Raw genomic sequence first — 19,630 nt, forward strand, 5'->3', positions numbered from 1 at the left:
AACAGCTATGAACATTCAGTCAATGATTCCACAGTACATTAGACAGTTAACTGGGGGAGAGGCCCGTCTCTCATTGACTACACTGACAGCTATGAACATTCAGTCAATGATTCCACAGTACATTAGACAGTTAACTGAGGGGGGAGGCCCGTCTCTCATTGACTACACTAACAGCTATGAACATTCAGTCAATGATTCCACAGTACATTAGACAGTTAACTGAGGGGGGAGGCCCGTCTCTCATTGACTACACTGACAGCTATGAACATTCAGTCAATGATTCCACAGTACATTAGACAGTTAACTGGGGGGGAGGCCCGTCTCTCATTGACTACACTGACAGCTATGAACATTCAGTCAATGATTCCACAGTACATTGGACAGTTAACTGGGGGGGGGGGGGGGCGCGCGTCTCTCATTGACTACACAGGGGGCTGCTGAGGGGAGAACGGCTCATAATAATGGCTAGAATGGAAGAGTGTCGAACACAAGGAAACCATGGGTCTGATGTGGTTTATACCATTCCATGTATTCCTTTCTAGCTATTACTATGAGCCTGTCCTCCCCAATTAAGGTGCCAGCTGCCGCCTGTGATTGGCTACCATCGTTCCTACCAGTGCAGTGAACTCGTGAGGAATCTTGTCTGGTTTGTCATTCTGTCTAGCTGGGGATCTCCTCTGTGAACCAACCTCGGTCACTATTTTATTATTCTGTTTCAGTTCTTCTTCCTCTTCCTCCCTGTGCCTCTCTTTTTCAGTTTTAACCCATTTCATGTAAGAGAGGGGTGCCCCTCCCGGTGCTTTGATATTGAAAACTATTGAAAACTGCCCCGGCCCAGCCCCAGCTTATCCCCGGCCCAGCCCCGGCTTATCCCCGGCCCAGCCCCAGCTTATACCCGGCCCAGCCCCAGCTTATCCCCGGCCCAGCCCCAGCTTATCCCCAGGCCCAGCCCCAGCTTATCCCCGGCCCAGCCCCAGCTTATCCCCGGCCCAGCCCCAGTTTATCCCCGGCCCAGCCCCAGTTTATCCCCGGCCCAGCCCCAGCTTATCCCCGGCCCAGCCCCAGCTTATCCCGGCCCAGCCCCAGCTTATCCCCGGCCCAGCCCCAGCTTATCCCCGGCCCAGCCCCAGCTTATCCCCGGCCCAGCCCCAGCTTATCCCCGGCCCAGCCCCAGTTATCCCCGGCCCAGCCCCAGCTTATCCCCGGCCCAGCCCCAGTTTATCCCCGGCCCAGCTTAGGACCTAACCAGAGAGAGAGGGGTTCCTTTCCTCCTATGGTAGGACCAGACCTTCATCAGGAATGTGGAAGGGTCTTCATTAGGGATGAGGAGGGAGGCCTGACTGGCAGTATTACTAATAGACCTCTTATGTAACAGAATTAGAAGCCAGACAGAAGAACTGGAGATCTGTTGTTTTATTCCCATGGAAAGTTCTCTCTCTAATGTAGCTCTATTCCTGCTAGTTCAGCTGGTTCTGAAGGTGGATGAACATTGCAGATGTTGTCCATATTGATTAGTTCTAGAACAAACCTTTAATACACGTTAAGGTTCTACTGCAGACTACACATGCACAACCATTGTATTGGCAGGACTCAGGTCTTTTAATGAAAGGAATTGTACATCTTTTCTCACCATGACTATAAATCTCTGTGTTGAAGAGACTTTGAAAATAGTTTTAACTTGACGTTGTGGACGTTTGGTTTCCCTGCTGGTCCTACAAGGCGGCAGACATCAGCAGACATTGCATTAACGATGGGGCCCAGCCTTCTCATTGGGAATATCAAAACAATGTCTAGCCAAAATAACTCTGTTTATATGGCACCCTATGCCCTAGATGGTGCACTTGACCTGCCCCCTAAGGTAAAGTAGTGCACTATGAAGGGAATAGGGTGCCATTTGGAACGTAGACTCTGTGTTGCCATAAAGCAGGCAGCACGGCTGGCGAGTCAGTGGAACATATGTCTGAAACATTTAATGCTGTTGTATGAAGAAGACAGATGGAACAGTCAGTCCAGGGACATAAAGAAAGCAGTTGGAACGGTCTGCAGATTGTGTTTCTGATGAACAGTGGGAAGTAGAAGGGTGATTCACTCAGTGTGGGTCACGTTTCTTCTTCTGCTGAGGGTAGATTTTAGTACAGATGGAATATCACCATTGTAGGAAACAGAATGGGTGTACACACAGTCACAGCTGTGTGGAAGTGTTGGACACATCGATCAGTGTAGAGCTTGTCAAAGAGAGATGTGTCCATGACACTTCCCTTTAGTTGGGTAGTTCCTTCACTCTACCATTAACCAGGGGGCTCATATGGGTGTGTGTGTGTGTGTGGGGGGGGGGGGGGGGGTGTAAGTGTGTGGACTGTAGTCCCCCCCCCCCCCCCCCCCCCCCCCCCCCCCACACACACACACATGCACAGCTCACATGGAAGCGCTTTCATAATTTTATATACAAGAAATGTCTGGCATGGCATCAAAGCAGCTCTTTCTCTGGGATGGGATGGAAGCTCTATTCCTAGACAGCGAGGGGCTCCGAAACGTCTCATGTGTTCTGGCTCATGGTCAGTCCATGAGGAGGCACAGTTCTTTATTAGGGTTCTGAAATTCTGGGAACTTCCCCAAAAACTTTTCCAGAAATCCTGGTTGGAAGATCACTGGAATCGGGAGGGAATAAGCAGGAAATCTAGGAACGCTCCAAACAGGAATGTAGAAAAACCTGTGAGTTTGGGTAAAGTTACAGGAATTTCGCAACCCTAGTGTATCAGAACTGGAGGTCATCTACACACAGAACAACTTGGTGTATTGCTTGTAGTGTTCTATTGTAGAGGCTGAGCCATAGAGATCAAGTCCTGCATGTTACTGGAAGAACACCCAAACCAACAAACAAACCAAATCCAGTTGTATTTGTCACATACACATGGTCAGCAGATGTTAATGTGAGTGTAGCGAAATGCTTGTGCTTCTAGTTCCGACCATGCAGTAATATCTAACACGTAATCTAACAATTTCACAACTACCTTATACACACACAAGTGTAAAGGAATGAGTAAGAATATGTACATAAAAATATATGGATGAGCGATGGCCGAACGGCATAGGCAAGATGGTATCGAGTACAGTATATACATATGAGATGAGTAATGTAGGGTATGTAAACATTGTTTAAAGTGGCTAGAGAGTGGCAGCAGCCACTCAATGTTAGTGGTGGCTGTTTAACAGTCTGATGGCCTTGAGATTGAAAAATAGCTTCTGTCTCTGTCTCTGCTTTGATGCACCTGTACTGACCTCGCCTTCTGGATGATAGCGGGGTGAACAGGCAGTGGCTCGGGTGGTTGTTGTCCTTGATGATCTTTTTGGCCTTCCTGTGACATCGGGTGGTGTAGGTGTCCTGGAGGGCAGGTAGTTTGCCCCCAGTGATGCGTTGTGCAGACCTCACTACCCTTTGGAGAGACTTACGGTTGTGGGCAGAGCAGTTGACGTACCAGGCGGTGATACAGCCCGACAGAATGGTAAAAGTTTGAGTGTTTTTGGTGCCGAGCTGAATTTATTCAGCCTCCTGAGGTTGAAGAGGCGCTGCTGCGCCTTCTTCACCACGCTGTCTGTGTGGGTGGACCATGTTAGTTTGTGTGTACACACAAACTTACCACCTTCTCCACTACTGTCCCATCGATGTGGATAGGGGGCTGCTCCCTCTGCTGTTTCCTGAAGTCCACAGTCATCTCGTTTGTTTTGTGACGTTGAGTGTGAGGTTATTTTCCTGACACCACACTCCGAGGGCCCTCACCTCCTCCCTGTAGGCCGTCCTGTCGTTGTTGGTAATCAAGCCTACCACTGTTGTGTCGTCCACAAACTTGATGATTGAGTTGGAGGCGTGCATGGCCACGCAGTCATGGGTGAACAGGGAGTACAGGAGAGGGCTGAGAACGCACCCTTGTGGTGCCCCAGTGTTGAGGATCAGCGGGGTGGAGATGTTGTTTCCTACCCTCACCACCTGGGTGCAGCCCGTCAGGAAGTCCAGGACCCAGTTGCACAGGGCGGGGTCGAAACCCATGGTCTTGAGCTTAATGACAGGTTTGGAGGGTACTATGGTGTTAAATGCTGAGCTGCAGTCATTGAACATTATCCTTAAATGGGTATACCTCTTGTCCAGATGGGTTAGGGCAGTGTGATTGCGCACTGCTGGACAGAGCGTTACGCACTCAGTCATGGTGCTCTCTCTCTCTCTCTCTCTCTCTCTCTCTCAGCTGATATTGTCACCCTACTTGTCTTGATATGGGGGTCTTGCACACTGTTTTCAGCCTGGCTGTGTGTGTAGCGCTGTGCACGTGTGACTTCTGGGAAACCGGATTAGCACTGACAGGGTACCCTGGGGTTGTGTTGATCTGTATGCTCCGTGTGTGTTTTACATCACCCCTGTGGGGTTATTCTGGGACGTTGCATTATTCTGTCCCTCGTTACATTTCCAGTAGATCTACAGGCTAGCGAGGAAGCAACAACTTAGTGTAATTTACTGTCTGAGATTCTGATGAATCATAATTCCAGATGTTTTCTGATTTGGATGTGTTTTGATGTCCACCATCCCAGGGAATGGTTCCACTGTCCCCTTTTTTTCATTTCAGAAATACCGTAACATGGACGTGGTAACGGCTCTGTCCTGTTCCACAGAAGTCCAAGTGCATCCTGACTTTGGCCACTTCTGTTGGCAGTTTGGTGTTTAAAGGCCCCTCTATTCCTCCCCCTCCCTCTGTGATGCTGATAGATACAGGATCACAACCTCTGGTACGATAACACAACACTAGGACTGTAACGGTCACGGAATTTTGGATGACTGTAATTGGCCAGCCAAATGACTGCGGTCACCGTAATAACCGCTTTGAATAACAAACGTATTCTTTTGGCTGCCATCTTTCTCCTCTCCTCTGCTGCTCTGATCTGGGGGCTAAAGACATCAGCATACTTCAGTTGGGCTGGCTGCTAGCCCAAACCCAATGAGTGTACTCGCAAACTCCTTTAGAAGACCTTCGCTTGAAAAACGTGAAAAAAGCATCAATATTACCATTTGTTGATTTGAGACCCCGTAACCAGTATAAACTTCATCAAAATAGTCCCAATTAATTGAAGATAACCCAAGATACCCGTCATTCATTTAGACATTTTTATGTTTGCTGCAGCATGAAAAAATGTGTGGCCAAACAGCTGAAAAAACCCCTTACCAAAGTCTTAAACGTGGTGTTGAGGGCTGTGTTAGAGGTCCTAAAGGGCTGTGTTAGAGGTCCTAAAGGGCTGTGTTAGAGGTCCTAGAGGGCTGTGTTAGAGGTCCTAGAGGGCTGTGTTAGAGGTCCTAGAGGGCTGTGTTAGAGGTCCTAAAGGGCTGTGTTAGAGGTCCTAGAGGGCTGTGTTAGAGGTCCTAGAGGGCTGTGTTAGAGGTCCTAGAGGGCTGTGTTAGAGGTCCTAGAGGGCTGTGTTAGAGGTCCTAGAGGGCTGTGTTAGAGGTCCTAGAGGGCTGTGTTAGAGGTCCTAGAGGGCTGTGTTAGAGGTCCTAGAGGGCTGTGTTAGAGGTCCTAGAGGGCTGTGTTAGAGGTCCTAGAGGGCTGTGTTAGAGGTCCTAGAGGGCTGTGTTAGAGGTCCTAGAGGGCTGTGTTAGAGGTCCTAGAGGGCTGTGTTAGAGGTCCTAGAGGGCTGTGTTAGAGGTCCTAAAGGGCTGTGTTAGAGGTCCTAAAGGGCTGTGTTAGAGGTCCTAAAGGGCTGTGTTAGAGGTGTTAGTCAGCGCTGATGGTTGGCCTTTGTTGTGGGGAGCAGAAAGCACCTCCGAATCCGTTGACATTTTCAAATGGCTGACTGGGAAGAGGGAAGGGGCCAATGGGTGAGCTATGTACCCCGACCCATGCTGAGTGATCCATCATTTAATTTGAGGGCTTTGTGGTGCTGAGTGGACTAAACACACACACTCTCGTACTGAATCTCCAGAACTAACTCTAGAGCATCCAGTCTAAATGAACTCTCATTGTGAAAACTCTCTGACAACTTCACCTCTGCATTAAACCTTAGTATCGTCAGATTATGTCCCCACACCAGAACCAAATTATATTATGACTGTTGCTATAGAGACATGTACTAGCTAAGTACTATACAGTGCTTGAATGGATTTCTGGATACGTGCCACACATACATACATTTTAGTGGTAATACATAGGAACACATCTAAGATAAACATCTTTAGGGGCTCTGTATTGTAAATATTGATGTTCTTGGCAACAGACCAATGTAATTGTTTATTGGCCTGCATCACTCACCCTGCTTTCTCTATACAATGTAGTGATTGGCCTGCATCACTCACCCTGCTTTCTCTATACAATGTAGTGATTGGCCTGCATCACTCACCCTGCTTTCTCTATACAATGTAGTGATTGGCCTGCATCACTCACCCTGCTTTCTCTATACAATGTAGTGATTGGCCTGCATCACTCACCCTGCTTTCTCCATCCTATCCTGTACGCTCTGCCCTTTCACTCCTGCAGTGATGTAAAAAGTAGCCAATCGTCATACTTGAGTAAAGGTATCTTAATAGAAAATGACTCCGGTGAAAGTCACCCAGTAAAATACTACGTGAGAAAGCCAAAGTATTCTGTTTCAATATACTTAAGTATCAAAAGTACAAGTGTAAATAATTTCAAATTCCTTATATTAAGAAAACCAGACGGCATGATTTGTGTTTTTTTAAATGTATTTACGGATAGCCAGGGGCACACTCCAATACTCAGACATCATTTACAAACAAAGCATGTGTGTTTAGTGAGTCCATCAGATCAGAGGCAGAAGGGATGACCAGGGATGTTCTCTTGATAAGTGTGTGAATTGGACCATTTCCCTTTCCTGCTAAGCATTCTAAATGTCATGACTACTTTTGGATGTCAGGGAAACTGTATAGAGTAAAATGTACATTATTTTCTTTAGGAATGTAGTGAAGAAAAAGTTGTCAAAAATAAAGTGTAGATACAAAAAATATATACTTATGTAGTATTTTAAAGTATTTTTACTTAAGTACTTCACACCACTGCACTTCTGCTTCCTCTCATTCTTTCTTACCCTTGTTTCTTCTTTCACTCTGCTTTAGACAGGACTGTGTCCAAAACACTGAGTATGTGATGCCGTACAGTACATCGCTGTGCAGATCGAGGCAGAGCCATAGCTTAATGTCATTGTTACTATTATTAAATCGTCAGGACCCGAGTCAACATGTTAGATACTGTACAGAATGTAACAATAGAACTGGCTGCGGTTGGTTGTTGCTGTATGTGAGAGGATAGATGTTCTGTTGTTGACTGTCTGCTTCTGTGCCTGTCCCTCTGCAGGTTCTGTTGCTGACTGTCTGCTTCTGTGCCTGTTCCCTCTGCAGGTTCTGTTGCTGACTGTCTGCTTCTGAGCCTGTTCCCTCTGCAGGTTCTGTTGCTGACTGTCTGCTTCTGTGCCTGTCCCTCTGCAGGTTCTGTTGCTGACTGTCTGCTTCTGTGCCTGTTCCCTCTGCAGGTTCTGTTGCTGACTGTCTGCTTCTGTGCCTGTTCCCTCTGCAGGTTCTGTTGCTGACTGTCTGCTTCTGAGCCTGTTCCCTCTGCAGGTTCTGTTGCTGACTGTCTGCTTCTGTGCCTGTCCTTCTGTAGGTTCTGTTGCTGACTGTCTGCTTCTGAGCCTGTTCCCTCTGCAGGTTCTGTTGCTGACTGTCTGCTCCTGTGCCTGTTCCCTCTGCAGGTTCTGTTGCTGACTGTCTGCTTCTGTGCCTGTCCCTCTGCAGGTTCTGTTGCTGACTGTCTGCTTCTGTGCCTGTTCCCTCTGCAGGTTCTGTTGCTGACTGTCTGCTTCTGTGCCTGTCCCTCTGCAGGTTCTGCATTTCTTCTGTGATACGTGCTCCGTGCCTGTCTTTAGGGAGGCCAGTGTGGGTTGTCACTCGGGCCACAGAATCCTCTACCTCCAGGATTCCCTGCAGGACTCCAGGACCCTCACCATCCAGCTGCTGGCAGACGCCCAGCGGGGCAGGCACGCTGTACAGGTGGGTACTGGGATGCAGGGCAGGCACGCTGTACAGGTGGGTACTGGGATGCAGGGCAGGCACGCTGTACAGGTGGGTACTGGGATGCAGGGCAGGCACGCTGTACAGGTGGGTACTGGGATGCAGGGCAGGCACGCTGTACAGGTGGGTACTGGGATGCAGGGCAGGCACGCTGTACAGGTGGGTACTGGGATGCAGGGCAGGCACGCTGTACAGGTGGGTACTGGGATGCAGGGCAGGCACGCTGTACAGGTGGGTACTGGGATGCAGGGCAGGGCAGGCACGCTGTACAGGTGGGTACTGGGATGCAGGGCAGGGCAGGCACGCTGTACAGGTGGGTACTGGGATGCAGGGCAGGGCAGGCACGCTGTACAGGTGGGTACTGGGATGCAGGGCAGGGCAGGCACGCTGTACAGGTGGGTACTGGGATGCAGGGCAGGGCAGGCACGCTGTACAGGTGGGTACTGGGATGCAGGGCAGGGCAGGCACGCTGTACAGGTGGGTACTGGGATGCAGGGCAGGGCAGGCACGCTGTACAGGTGGGTACTGGGATGCAGGGCAGGGCAGGCACGCTGTACAGGTGGGTACTGGGATGCAGGGCAGGGCAGCACGCTGTACAGGTGGGTACTGGGATGCAGGGCAGGGCAGGCACGCTGTACAGGTGGGTACTGGGATGCAGGGCAGGGCAGGCACGCTGTACAGGTGGGTACTGGGATGCAGGGCAGGGCAGGCACGCTGTACAGGTGGGTACTGGGATGCAGGGCAGGGCAGGCACGCTGTACAGGTGGGTACTGGGATGCAGGGCAGGGCAGGCACGCTGTACAGGTGGGTACTGGGATGCAGGGCAGGGCAGGCACGCTGTACAGGTGGGTACTGGGATGCAGGGCAGGGCAGGCACGCTGTACAGGTGGGTACTGGGATGCAGGGCAGGGCAGGCACGCTGTACAGGTGGGTACTGGGATGCAGGGCAGGGCAGGCACGCTGTACAGGTGGGTACTGGGATGCAGGGCAGGGCAGGCACGCTGTACAGGTGGGTACTGGGATGCAGGGCAGGGCAGGCACGCTGTACAGGTGGGTACTGGGATGCAGGGCAGGCACGCTGTACAGGTGGGTACTGGGATACGTGCTGTAGGTGGTGGGGACTCTACATAGATCTATAGGGGGATATACAGAGGGGACTCTACGTAGATCTATAGGGGGATATACAGCGGGGACTCTACGTAGATCTATAGGGGGATATACAGCGGGGACTCTACGTAGATCTATAGGGGGATATACAGCGGGGACTCTACGTAGATCTATAGGGGGATATACAGCGGGGACTCTACATTGGTGTGTGTGTGTGTGACGACCACTAGTCAGCTCTGACAGTTTGTATTCAGAGTCTTGATGGCATCAGGAGCAGAATGGATCATTAGTGTCCTCTATCACTCCAGCCTCACATGGCCCGGAGAATGGGAGTGGGAGGGCGGGAGAGAGGGAGGGAGAACGGGCGAGAGAGAGAGGCCATAGTGCCCATTTATAGCCCCTCTAATACTATGTCTGCGTCCCAAATGGCACCATGTTCCCTACATAGTGTTCTACTTTTGACCAGAGCCCTATGAAGGGAATAGGGTGTCAGCCCCGTGAAGGGAATAGGGTGTCAGCCCCGTGAAGGGAATAGGGTGTCAGCCCCGTGAAGGGAATAGGGTGTCAGCCCCGTGAAGGGAATAGGGTGTCAGCCCCGTGAAGGGAATAGGGTGTCAGCCCCGTGAAGGGAATAGGGTGTCACCTGGGATGCAGACAACCACTCAGAACATTAGGCCACTCCTTCTTAGTCGACTGGCTGGGAGGTGGGTTGTCCTCCAGCTGTGAATAGAGAGTGAAGGGTGTTGGGAACAGGATGGCTTTGGTAGGACGGACACAATGGAGAGGAGGAAGACGCTTCCTTCCCCCGCCCTGTCCCCATACACCCCCTCCCTCTCCCATATCCCCCAAACCAACTCACTCACATGCCAATGAAATATGTATGCCCCTCCCCTTTCTCAAAACACAATAGAAAAACACACCTCCCCCTACCCCCTTCAGTTCTGTGACGCTCAGTTGGTGTTTTGAGGCTCACTTAACTTGAAGACCTAATTCACCAAATGCTGCTAACTCAGTCTAGGTTGAGTGTTTTTAGCTCCTGTGAAGAGGCTGTACTATGACAAGGACCAGCCTGATAATCCATTATTTCCTATGAAGAGATTTCATGGGTTGTGTCCCAAATGGCACCCTGTTCCCTATGGGCCCTGGTCAAAAATAGTGCACTACATAAACAATGGGTCCAATTTGGGGCACACACAATGTTCATGGGCTTGAATGGCACAAAGCCCGAGCTGTAGAACTCTGTCCTGAAAGGTAGAAGACCTTTGGCCTAAAGGGTTACATTAAAACACCATAATCTCATTTGCCGCCTTTTTCTGCCCGTTCTGCCACCCCCTTAACCTCTGAACCAGGATTTGTTACCCCTATAGATGATGTCATTGGTGCTTTCTCTCTGATTGACACCACCACCCTGGTAGTACCCCTCATTCCATGTGAGTCCTGCCGGGACGGATCAGGTTATGGACGGTTGTCAGCTTCCACCTAGTGAGAAGTTAATTTAACCTTTTTGTCCTAGTAGGTCACACTTTATATCAAGGCCATTTAGCAGACACTTTTATCCCAAGAGACTTAGTCATGATTGCATTCACTCTCCCTACAGTTAAAGGCATGTCTGCTGATTAAGCATTTTGGTAGCAGATCTTAACACAGTCTTAACTTAACGCTCTGAGCTTTAGTTCCAACCCCTATATCCACCAGAGGTGCCTCCTATAGGGTGACTTCATGATGAGGACCAACTACTGTCTGGAAAACAGCTGCTGTGTTGGCCTGGGGTCAACAGCCTCTCTCCAGCAGTGGTACTGGAGCCAGTCTGAGGTATTTAATTCACTTAACCAGCTGGCCTCCTACTGAAAAGACTGAGGTCACTCATCAATTCATCCACTGATATGGAGGGGAGGAGAGGAGAGGAGAGCCATTTACACCATAGTCTCATGATAACCAGTAGCTTGCTGGTCCCTGGTGCAAAAAGGTTGAGAAACACTGACCTCCTGCATCTGATAAGGAACAATGTTTCACTATTTAAAGGTCTTAAACTTGCCGCTCCGATCCCTTTAGAGGGATCATTTTCGTCTACATCCGGTGAATTGCAGAGCGCCAAATTCAAATTAAATTACAATTATTATAATTTTTTCCTGAAATCACAAGTGCAATACACCAAAACATAGCTTAATGTGTTGTTAATCCAGCCGGTGTGTCAGATTTCAAAAAGGCTTTACGGTGAAAGCAAACCGTGCGATTATGTGAGGACAGCTCTCAGCAGACAAAACATTACAAACAGCTAGCAGCAAAGTAGATTGGTCACAAAAGTCAGAAAAGCAATAAAATGAATCACTTACCTTTGATCTTCGAATGTTTGCACTCACGAGACTCCCAGTTACACAATAAATGTTAGTTTTGTTTGATAAAGATTCTCTTTATATCCAAAAACCTCCATTTGATTGGTGCGTTTTGTTCAGTAATCGTGCGGTCACGACGGGCAGACGAAAATTCCAAATAATATCCGTAAAATTCATAGAAACATGTCAAATGTTTTTTATTATCAATCCTCAGGTTGTTTTTACAATAAATAATAGCTAATATTTCAACCGGACGGTAGCCTTTTTAATAGAAGAGAGAAAGAAAAGGTCTCGCTCCCGGCGTGCGCGCATGCACAAATCTGAGGACATCTGGCTATCCACTGACGCAATGTGATCATTCTCTCTCATTTTTTCAGAATAAAAGCCTGAAACTATGTCTAAAGACTGTTCACACCTTGTGGAAGCCATAGGGAAAGAATATGGTTGATATCCCTTTAAATGGAGGATAGGCTTGCAATGGAAAAGAGTAGTTTCAGAAAAGCAGCACTTCCTGGATGGATTTTCCTCAGATTTTCGCCTGCTATATCAGTTCTGTTATATTCACAGACAATATTTTGACCGTTTTGGAAAATTTTGAGTTTTCTATCCTAATCTGCCAATTATATGCATATTCTAGCTTCTGGGCCTGAGAAATAGGCAGTTTACTTTGGGTACGTTTTTCATCCAAACATCAAAATACTGCCCCCTAGCCTAAAGAGGTTTTAACCTGTCAGGACTTAACCTGTGAATAATGTGTCAATGTACCATTCAAAGGTCATGCTACATTTTGTCTCCACTAAAGCAGTTTCTTAATGATTTACCTGCAGCTGAGCATTGAGAAAGCACAGGCCGTTGCTAAGCAGGTGGAACTGAAGGCCATGGTGGTCCAGTCAGAGGTCAAAGCCATCACACAGCGTCATAAGAAGGCCCTGGAGGAACGAGAGTGTGAACTACTGTGGAAAGTAAGTTGGTTTTCTGCTAAGTAGTATCATACTGTAGGACCTACAGTACATTTATACATTCCAGCAATGTTACAAAACCTGACAAGTGTAACTATATTTTCTTTCTCCCTTCTGTCCCTTTCCCCTCTCCCTCCTTTTGCCCTCTCTAAAGGTTGAGAATATCCGTCAGGTGAAAGCCAAGTCCCTCTATCTCCAGTTAGAGAAGCTGCACCAGAACCTGACCAAGCTGGACAGCACCATCTCTACAGTAACCCAGGTCCTAGAGAAGGGCAGTTGTCTGGACCTGCTGCTGGCCAGAGAGAGCATGCTCCTCCAGATCACAGAGCTTAAGGCCCTCAGGGAGCTGTTACTGCCGCAGGATGATGATCGCATCCTGTTCACCATCCCTGACCAGACCTTGCTCCTCGCCATCCAGTCCCTAGGTCTGGTCAGCTCCGGGGCCTTCGCCCCCCTCACCAAGGCCCAGGGAGAGGGGCTTTGTCGGGGCTTGCAGGGTAAGCAGGCTTCCTTCACTGTGGTGGGGTATGATCATGATGGAGAGCTCAGGCTGTCTGGTGGGGACGGTGTGTCAGCTGTGGTGGTGGCGTCCGATGGTAACCTGCTAAACGCTGAGGTGACCGACCATCAGAACGGGTTGTACACGGTCAGCTACCTGCCCAAGGTAGAAGGAGAACATCTGGTGTCAGTCCTTATCTGCAACCAGCACATCGAAGGCAGCCCCTTTAAAGTGCTGGTCAAGTCTGGCCGTAGCTATGGAGGTATCCCCTTGCCGGTGGCCTCGTTCGGCAGGGAGGGGGACGAAGATGGGCAGCTGTGTCGCCCCTGGGGTGTGTGTGTGGACAAAGAGGGCTACATAATCGTAGCTGACCGAAGCAATAACAGGGTGCAGATCTTCAAGCCGTGCGGTTCCTTCCACCACAAGTTTGGTACGCTGGGCTCCAGACCAGGCCAGTTGGACCGACCAGCTGGGGTGGCCTGCGACAGCCAGAGGAGAATCATCGTTGCCGACAAGGATAATCACCGCATCCAGATCTTCACCTTTGAAGGCCGGTTCCTCCTCACGTTCGGGGAGAAGGGAACCAAGACCGGTCAGTTCAGCTACCCCTGGGACGTGGCGGTCAGCTCGGAGGGAAAGATCCTCGTCTCAGACACCCGGAACCACCGCATCCAGCTCTTCAGGCAGGACGGCACCTTCCTCAACAAGTACGGCTTTGAGGGGGCTCTATGGAAACACTTGGACTCCCCCAGAGGCGTGGCCTTCACTCAGGAGGACCACCTGGTGGTGACAGACTTCAACAACCACCGTCTGTTGATCATCCGGTCGGACTGCCAGTCGGCCCGCTTCCTGGGATCAGAGGGAGCCGGTAACGGTCAGTTCCTGCGGCCGCAGGGCGTGGCAGTGGACCAGGAGGACCGCATCGTGGTGGCTGACTCCCGGAACCACCGGATCCAGGTGTTTCAAACCAACGGTAATTTCTTATGCAAGTTGGGGACTCAGGGTAGCAGCTTTGGACAGATGGATCGCCCATCGGGTATAGCTGTTACTCCTGACGGAAGGATTGTTGCCGTGGACTTTGGAAACAACCGAATCATTATGTTCTAGGCTAGGCAGTTTGTCTGCTGGTTTGCAAAGAAAGAATCATTGAAGAGGAGATTTTGAAACACAACCATCAGATGCAAATGTCTTTGAGCAAATGGAGACAGTAATATTGAAACTTTACCTTTTCTCTCAGCTTTACCTCTATTTTGAAAGAGCAAATCAATGTAGAACATGAACCACTGCCAACAAGGGGTTATTGTCATAGGCTGACATTTTGAACCCTATAGAAGGCCTTCTGTGACAGTATCTGGCTCGATAGTTGTCTTTGCTCCTGATGTGTGAGTCAAAATCTCTGATTTTCTCAGGGAATTTCTTGCATTCTTGAAATACTTCCACTGTATCATACCTACCTCATGTAGCTGGGTATGAATGTACTCCTTTATGATTTCATGCAGAGATTTTGCCAGTGGAGTTTTGATAAAGTAACTACCTCAATGCAAGAGAAAAGTATAGTTAACATGAAGCAACATTTGGTTGATATTTGCACAGAAAGCGCTCACACATTTTCTCTAATTGTTACTGTTGACATAAAGCGTGTGAAATCCCAGAATGTTGCTGAGAACAATGTATTTCCTGTGTTACATACATGTGGAAACGTGGAGTCAGACATTTTTTATAAACTCAGCAACTGTTATTTTTCCATTTTGTTTTTAAATATGCCTCCATACCTCTGTAAAACCTTTTTTACCTCATGTCACAACCACATAGTACCTCAGAACTCCAGTGTCCTCAGGTCAATAGTATTCTGAGTCCCAAATGGCACCCTATTCCCTAAATAGTTCACTACTTTTGACCAGAGCCCATAGGGCACTGGTGCACTAAATAGCGAATAGGTTGTAATCTGAGACTCGTCCTGTAAAATGGATTCTCTCCACAAAATGGCTGCTGCCAGTTTGCTATAGGCAGGTTGAATATTTGATATCAGTGACCATTGTCAGTTCAGTCAGTCGTGTGATTTCAGGGAAAAAACATTTAACAAGGAATTGACCATCTTGAATTGGGTGAATCATCAGAATTGGGTGAATCATCAGAATTGGGTGAATCATCAGAATTGGGTGAATCATCAGAATTGTTATTTTCTGGGCATCTATGAAGAATTGTGACTTGAAACTACTGGCAATCATCATTGTTGTTAGGATATATTAATCCTGACATGTATTCATTCATCTAAGGCAACTAGTGCATTCGGCCACAACATAGTGAAGATTAGACAATGACACATTGGTATGGGTTAACTTGGATTTAATCTCAACCATGTCCGAACCGGAGTATAAATCTATTTACTGATATCCATTTAGAAATCATTGAAATCTGTGTAGACTAACTTTCCTAAGAGTAGAGGGGTCTAAGAGTAGTGAAGTTTCATTCTGATATTTTTTGAAGAACAACCTTTCTGCACATGTTTGGTGGTTTAGATTGGCACCCTAATGACGCTACCATGTTCCTTTCTTTGTGGTCATTGTTTGAAAAGTCTATCGTTGCCTCTGGGCCTCGACTCTGTTCCCGTCAAAGAAAGTCATCCGTTTAGCTTTTTTTCCTTCAAAATAGAATGTGTCAATCATGGGAAACCGCGAGCATATTGTTTTATCCTGGTGGCAAATAAAATAATTTTTAAAAGTAAGACTGACCAGTAAATTAAGTGACAGCATTGATGTTGATCTCCATTGCCTCCATAGTATTTTCAATAGATATTCTCTGTAGTAACCCCTAGCTGCTTGTCAGTTGCCTGATGACCCACTCATGTAGCCTACGGATGGCTGAGTAACCAAAGCAAAAGAATTCCATCAGCTGCTGCTCCCACACCCACATTCACCCTGCTCTGAACTGTGATGGCAGGGAGTCTGTTGGTCACATTAGACGTTGTAATATCAGTCAGCACAGCAGTTCCTCTCTATTGTATGTACCTCTGTCTGAGAGAACATAACCAAACCAGGTCATTCATGGTTCCACAGTGGCTATTAACTACAGAACATCAAGAACCAGTAAAAATGCAAATGTTAAAATTGAATTCATTTTTTTTCACCAGCTGTAGCCTGCCCTGTGTTATAAACTAGCTGTTCATAGCTATTAATATTGTGCTTATAGCTTGAACTGTTAAAGCCAAGTCCCACTCTCCTCCCTCTGTGTCTCTGACTGTGTCTAATGGGCCAGTATTTCCTGTCTGTTGAGCCACATTGCCGCAAGTGCTGGTTTACGAGGAGAGCTCGGTTCTTTTTTTGCACACTAATCCCTATATAGTGCACTACTTTTGACCAGAGCTTTATGAGCCCTGGTCAATAGTAGTGCACTAAATAGGGACTAGGTTGCCATTTGGCACACCTCTGTGAGTTGGTGAGGCACCATAGCTGTAGGTCTCCAGCTGCTCTAACTCCCAGAAGAGCTGGAAGGCATGCAGCTCACCAGACACACCTCATATCTCTTTTACCTTAATAATCACAGCTGGGTGTACAGGGGGACCAGTGAGACGTTGGGCTCCAGACACGGCTTACTCGGTTACACCCTCTTAATGATTGAACCAAAATGGCCACTTTTTAGATGTTGAGTTTCCAGGTGTTTTAGTGGATTATTCACGTTGACACTGTTCCAGTGTTGTAGCTTGTGCCTTTTGTTATACAGGAGATAAATTACTGTTTCTGGGCCATTTGTGACCAGCAGGAAAGGCATTATGACAAAAACAAACGGTATAAATGGACTATTTTAGGTAATAAATATAACTCTTATAAAAATGGCACACCATCACTGTCATTTAGTTAAGTATTTAATTTTGTCCTTGCTGGTGTGACCCCTGGAATAAAAAAATAAAAATAAAAATAAAAAATATAACCAGGCAAGTCGGTTAAGAACAAATTCTTATTTACAATGACAACCTACTGTTCCCTGGTAGGCCAACTGCCTTGTCCAGGGGCAGAATTACAGATTTTTACCTTGTCAGCTCAGGGATTCGATCCAGCAACCTTTTGGTTACTGATCCAATGCTCTAACCACTAGGCAACCTGCCACCCCATATATACCTCATTATACAGAAAGATATAGGTATAATGTACATCTTTACCTCAGTATTACTGAGCTACGCCCATTACCTCATTGCTGAACTGTTAATACCTCGTTGGCATGGTTGCATTTTTCAAACCTCAGTTGAATTGCAGTTAGATGTGTGGTCTTATAATGTACTGTTGTTACACTAAAGAATGGAAAGGGAAGGCTTGGAGAAGTTATGAACAGTTGGATCAAGTAGATTAAACCGAGGACAATGCTGCTTCAAATCCACACTGATCTGATGTATTTTCAGTACATTGTTGGTTCCTATATTGTTCCTATAGTTTGAACTTAAGTTTGCAATGAATGTTTCTTAAAAGACCTCAAGGTCTTGACACTTAGAAGACAAGACTTGTATATGTTAATGCATGATTCAAAAAGTAATTGTGGAAAAAAATTGTCACTGCTTTTTAAATTATTTTAGGGTTGTAGTATGTTAGGTTGAGGAGGATGACTTCCTTTGACTATAAGATTATCTATTTTATGAATAGCCTTACTGGGCTCAATCAAGTTACCTCATCATGATGTCAAACAACAACAGATTTCAAACAGAAATACATTTACCTTAAATATTTCAGTATTTTATTAGGACCCTGATTAGCTACTGCTGAAGCAGTACATAACACTATACTAGTAGAGGACATTCAACATGTACTCTGTCTATACTTCCACAGTTGGAAGTATCACAAATAATCAAAACTACCAAGGGCTTAAAGGTAACCTTTGAACTTTTGTTATTTACCTGTTTCTGTAGTTTAGTTTTTTGTCAGGTTGCAAAATTCTGGTAACTTTACAGGTTTTCAAGAATTCCAGGTTGGAGGATTCCCAGAATCAGGAGTGGATAAAGAGGGAGGGAATCTTCTAAACGGGATTTCTGGGAATTGGGGGAAAGTTTATTTGCAACCCCAGCCGGAAGTATACTTTGGGCTCCATTTGATCCATATGGTGGAAATTCAGCACAAAAGAGAAATTAAAGGCAATGTTCCCACATGTCGTGGAGAGTGGCAGCGTTAATAGCAGATGCAATGTCGACTCATCAGAAATGACCTTTTTACATTTTAATTGCGCTATAGCGCTGAACTTCTTCGGTGCATATTAAATCGAGCCTCAGTCTATCCAAACTATTAGAAATGGTCTGTGTTCCATCCTCCACAGTAAGGTATCTGGTTGAGCAGTATGGGAGGATTCCAGCATTAGTACTTTTCCTCTCATGGAGATAAACAACCGAAGCCTATCAGTTCATAAGAACATGGTCTTAGACAAATTGACTACATGATCATATTAAAGTCAAACTCCGGTAGGTATAATGCTAGTGTTCCACGTTTTGAAAAACTCTCAATAAGCAGCTTTTACCTATTCTGATGAATTTTTTATTTTTAATTACATAAGTTCCAACTTTAAAATGCTTAATCAGATCATTTTTGGTGGAAAAAAAAATACTGACTCAAACAGATTTGTTTTACTTTTCCAATGTATAATTTATGTTGGGGTGTCTCTCATAGTATGTGGGGAAAAATGTCTCAAGGAAAAAATATTCTGTATTGTGACAATTCTATGCTGTTGTGAAATATACATTATACTGTAAGATGTCTCTGATCCTTAGTCCTAGTCAGGCCATTTGAGCATGGTGCATGGTGAACGGGGTATATTAATCATTTGATACTTTAGGCCATTTACTCTGGAATTGTGTTCAACCCAAAAAAATTCACTGTATGAAAATCGTTGAGGTCGTTTGACCCTTTTGTGGTGTTTATATAACCTGGAGCTTAAATATTGTGCCGTTTCATTTGGAGTGAAATGGAAGGCTGCTCCATGTGGATTCAGTGAGATTAGGGGACCCTATACCCTCTATTGACTGGTTGGAAGTGTTGGTGTGAGCCCTAAATACCACCCTATTCCCTAGAGCACAGGTGTTAAACTCATTCCACAGAGGGCTGTTTGTTTTCACTTCTTCTTTGTACTTGAGGAATTTAGGTCACCTGGTTGTCTTGTTTTAGCAGACGCTCTTATCCAGAGAGACTTGCAGTACTGGTTCCTCGCGGGAATCGATCCCACAACCCCGGTGTTGCTAGTGCCATGCTCTACCAACTAGACACATGGAACCTGGGTTGTCTAGGTCTTAATTGAAAGGGAAAAACCTGCAGACACTAGACTAGGTCATCCATGGAATGAGTGACACCCCTGCCCTATAGAGGGCACTACTTTTGACTAGAGTCCTATCAAAAGTTGTGCATTATATAGGGACTAGGGTGCCATTTGGGACTCAAGAAGCATTCTGAAGGATGTTAGGCGACTGCTGTTAACCTGCCGTCTGCTTCTCGTCTGTATGGACTTAACACTTCAATAAAATGGGATTCTTGTATCCAACATCCATTTCCTGAGCCGTCTTTTTTTGAGTCCACTATTATTCAGGCACTGTAGAATAACAGAGAAGCTGTGTGTCCACATACCAAGAGGTGATCAGTGACCAGGCAGCGCCATGTGTTTATTAGTGAGGAGTATTCTCATGGCTCAGTCTGGCAGCAGGGAAGGG

The 19,630-nt window shown here is 46.8% G+C and overlaps 1 protein-coding gene across 1 annotated transcript in view; it reads left to right on the forward strand.

The window, feature by feature from the left end:
* The window catches only part of LOC109885426 (E3 ubiquitin-protein ligase TRIM71), a 24,860-nt gene extending 5,390 nt beyond the window's left edge, over window positions 1-19,470 (forward strand). Inside the window, exons 2-4 of the mRNA XM_031811912.1 lie at window positions 7,871-8,038; window positions 12,327-12,461; window positions 12,613-19,470. Of these exons, the coding sequence (XP_031667772.1) occupies window positions 7,871-8,038; window positions 12,327-12,461; window positions 12,613-14,064 (1,755 nt within the window). The 3' untranslated portion in view covers window positions 14,065-19,470. The remainder of the gene's footprint in view (window positions 1-7,870; window positions 8,039-12,326; window positions 12,462-12,612) is intronic.
* The last annotated feature ends 160 nt before the right edge of the window (window positions 19,471-19,630 follow it).

This window comes from Oncorhynchus kisutch, unplaced genomic scaffold, assembly GCF_002021735.2.
Source record: "Oncorhynchus kisutch isolate 150728-3 unplaced genomic scaffold, Okis_V2 Okis02a-Okis13b_hom, whole genome shotgun sequence".
NCBI classification, from domain to species: Eukaryota; Metazoa; Chordata; class Actinopteri; order Salmoniformes; family Salmonidae; genus Oncorhynchus; species Oncorhynchus kisutch.